The 2616-nt window shown below is 41.1% G+C and overlaps 1 protein-coding gene across 1 annotated transcript in view; it reads right to left on the reverse strand.

Annotated features, from left to right (window-relative positions):
• Positions 1-2616, reverse strand: part of LOC104914934 (interleukin-31 receptor subunit alpha-like) — a 17127-nt gene that overhangs the window by 8880 nt on the left and 5631 nt on the right. Inside the window, exon 5 of the mRNA XM_031557253.1 lies at positions 302-512. Coding sequence (XP_031413113.1) covers positions 302-512 — 211 coding nt within the window. The remainder of the gene's footprint in view (positions 1-301; positions 513-2616) is intronic.

Raw genomic sequence — 2616 nt, forward strand, 5'->3', positions numbered from 1 at the left:
GCATCTACAACCTCTCTGGGCAGCCTGTTCCAGCACCTCACCACTCTCATAGGAAAAGACTTGTTGAAAGAATTCTTCTTCTTAAATTTCATGAGGTTGGCATGAGCCCACCTCTCAGGCCTGTCCATGTCCTTCTGGATGGCATCCCTTCCCTCTAGCATATAATACTGTCACTATGAAAAAATATCAGCCTAATGAATATTCAAAAGAGTGCTAATGCCAATCCCAAAGACTGCCAAAATCTAGTCTAGAGATTGCTTATAAAACTTTTCCACCAGTCATACCAATAAATGGTAGGTACCTGTTGCAGAGAAATCTGGGATAGTGTAGATGGTTTGTGGAGATTCTCCGGCATTGTTGTAGGCAGAAATATTAATCCTATAGTAAGCCATAGAGATATTTAGAAGAACCTCTCTGTCCTTTAGAATGATGCGATTTGGTGAATTCCTGCAACTATTGGGTATTCTTTCAACAGCAATGTAGTATCCAATGGTGTTCTCACTTTGCATTACCTAAAAGAATAAAAAGATTATTATTCTATAAATGTTATTATGTCCTGTGTAGAAAATTAAGAGCAATGGAATTATAGAAACAAAATATCACATTTAATGTTGGGGATAATATCAAACTATTTCAATTAGACTATCAGGAATTAGTGAAGCAGGTCAGCAGGGATGCTGACCATTTTCTTAACATTAAAAGCATTCTTGAAAGGATTTAAACACAGGATTAAAGGTTTTGCTTAACTGGAATCTTAGTAATGTGTATCCAATTAGTAATAGCAGCACTGAAGAAGCAACAGTGTTCTTTACACTTCACTGGAACATATATCCATCATAATTAGAAGCTTGAAAGTTAATGAGAGGTGTTTAATTGCAATTTATGCCTCAGGGAATATTCATCTACTAGACTGTTAATCATCTGATCTCTTTGAGGATAAATGCTGGTAATGATACTATTACTTTGAAACATGTTGTATATTCATTGATATAAATTTTTAGGTGATGGTTCAGCCATTATTTTATTGTTAATCTGCATGAGAGATGAGAAAATTAGTGCACAAAAATGGAAATTACTACTAGTTAGAAATAGAAATAAAAACATAAAGTCTGGGGATTCTGTGACACTTGATATCAAGCATGGTTATTATTTTTTGGTCACCTTGGGATAAAATTAATAGTGTAAAGCTAACACAAAGTGAGGAGATTGAGTTTCTTAATGAAATAATTGGATAATTTCAGAGTAACATAGAGAGGATGACATCCAGTAAACTATACGCTAATACTGCTAATGCTGGAAGCTCTTAAAATGGAAGCAACAAAAGTTTTTCCCAAGATACCAAAGAAAGAATTGATCCCACTATTTGAAGCTCTGATGAAGCTTCTGGGGGAATGTGTCCTCTAATCAGATTAGTGTCCCCTAATCTTCTAATCGTTGCTGGACCTGCTGTTCACCAATGCGGACGAGATCATTAAAGGTGTTAAGGATGGAGGCAGGCTGGGCTGAAGTGACCATGCCCTGGTTGAATTTATGATCTAGAGGACTGTGGGCCTGGTGAAGAGTGGGGTCAGAACTCTGAACTTTGGAAGAGTGAGCTTTAAGCTATTGAAAGAATTGTTGGCCAATTGTTGAGATGCTGTCCTTAAAGACAAAGATGATGAGGAGAGCTGGCTACTCTTCAGGGATGCCTTTCTGAGAGCAAAGAGCTCTCCATCTCTCTGAATAAGAAACCAGGCAAAGGAGGTAGAAAACCAGCATGGCTCAGCAAGGACCTGCTGGGCACACTGAGGGCAAAGAAAGGTGCGTACAAGCTCGGAAAACAAGGGTATATCACCTGGGAAGAATACAGGGATGCTGTCTAGACTTGCAGATGCAGGATCAAGAAAGCCAAGATGCAGGCAGAACTGAATTTGGTGAGGGAGTGAAAAACAATAGGAAGATATTCTACAGGTACATTGGCCAAAAGAGACCAAAGGCCAAAGCAAGTGTACCTCCTTTGGTAAATGTAAAAGGAGAGCTGGCTTCAATGGACGAAGAGAAGGCTGAGGTACTGAATGAGTTCTTTGCCTCAGTCTATACTGGCAGCCAGGATTCCAGTATTTCTCACATCCCTGAGCCCTGCATCCCTAAAACTCTAGGTGGGGACCGGGGTGGTAAATCCCCCCCCACTGTAAGGACAGAACAAGTCCGAAATCACCTCATGAGACCGAACGTGTACAAGTCTATGGGGCCAGATGGCGTGCATCCCAGGGTTCTGAAGGAGCTGGCTGAGTTGGTTGTCGAGCCTCTCTCCATCATATTTGAAAAGTTGTGGCTGTCAGGTGAAGTCCCAGATGACCGGAGGAAGGGTCACTTCACTCCCATTTACAAGAAAGAGAGCAAGGAGGACCCTGGGAACTAAGGCTGGTCAGTCTCACCATCTTCTACCTGGGAAGATCATGGAACAGATCCTTCTGCATGTCATGCTTGATCACATGAGGAATGAGAGTGTGATCTGAGACAGTCAGCACGGCTTACCAGGGGAAGATCATGCTTAACTGATCTGGTGGCCTTCTATGATGGAGTGACAGCATTGGTGGACAAAAGGAAGGCGGTCAATATAATTTACCTGGACTT

This window comes from Meleagris gallopavo, chromosome Z (genome assembly GCF_000146605.3).
Source record: "Meleagris gallopavo isolate NT-WF06-2002-E0010 breed Aviagen turkey brand Nicholas breeding stock chromosome Z, Turkey_5.1, whole genome shotgun sequence".
In the NCBI taxonomy this organism is placed as follows: domain Eukaryota; kingdom Metazoa; phylum Chordata; class Aves; order Galliformes; family Phasianidae; genus Meleagris; species Meleagris gallopavo.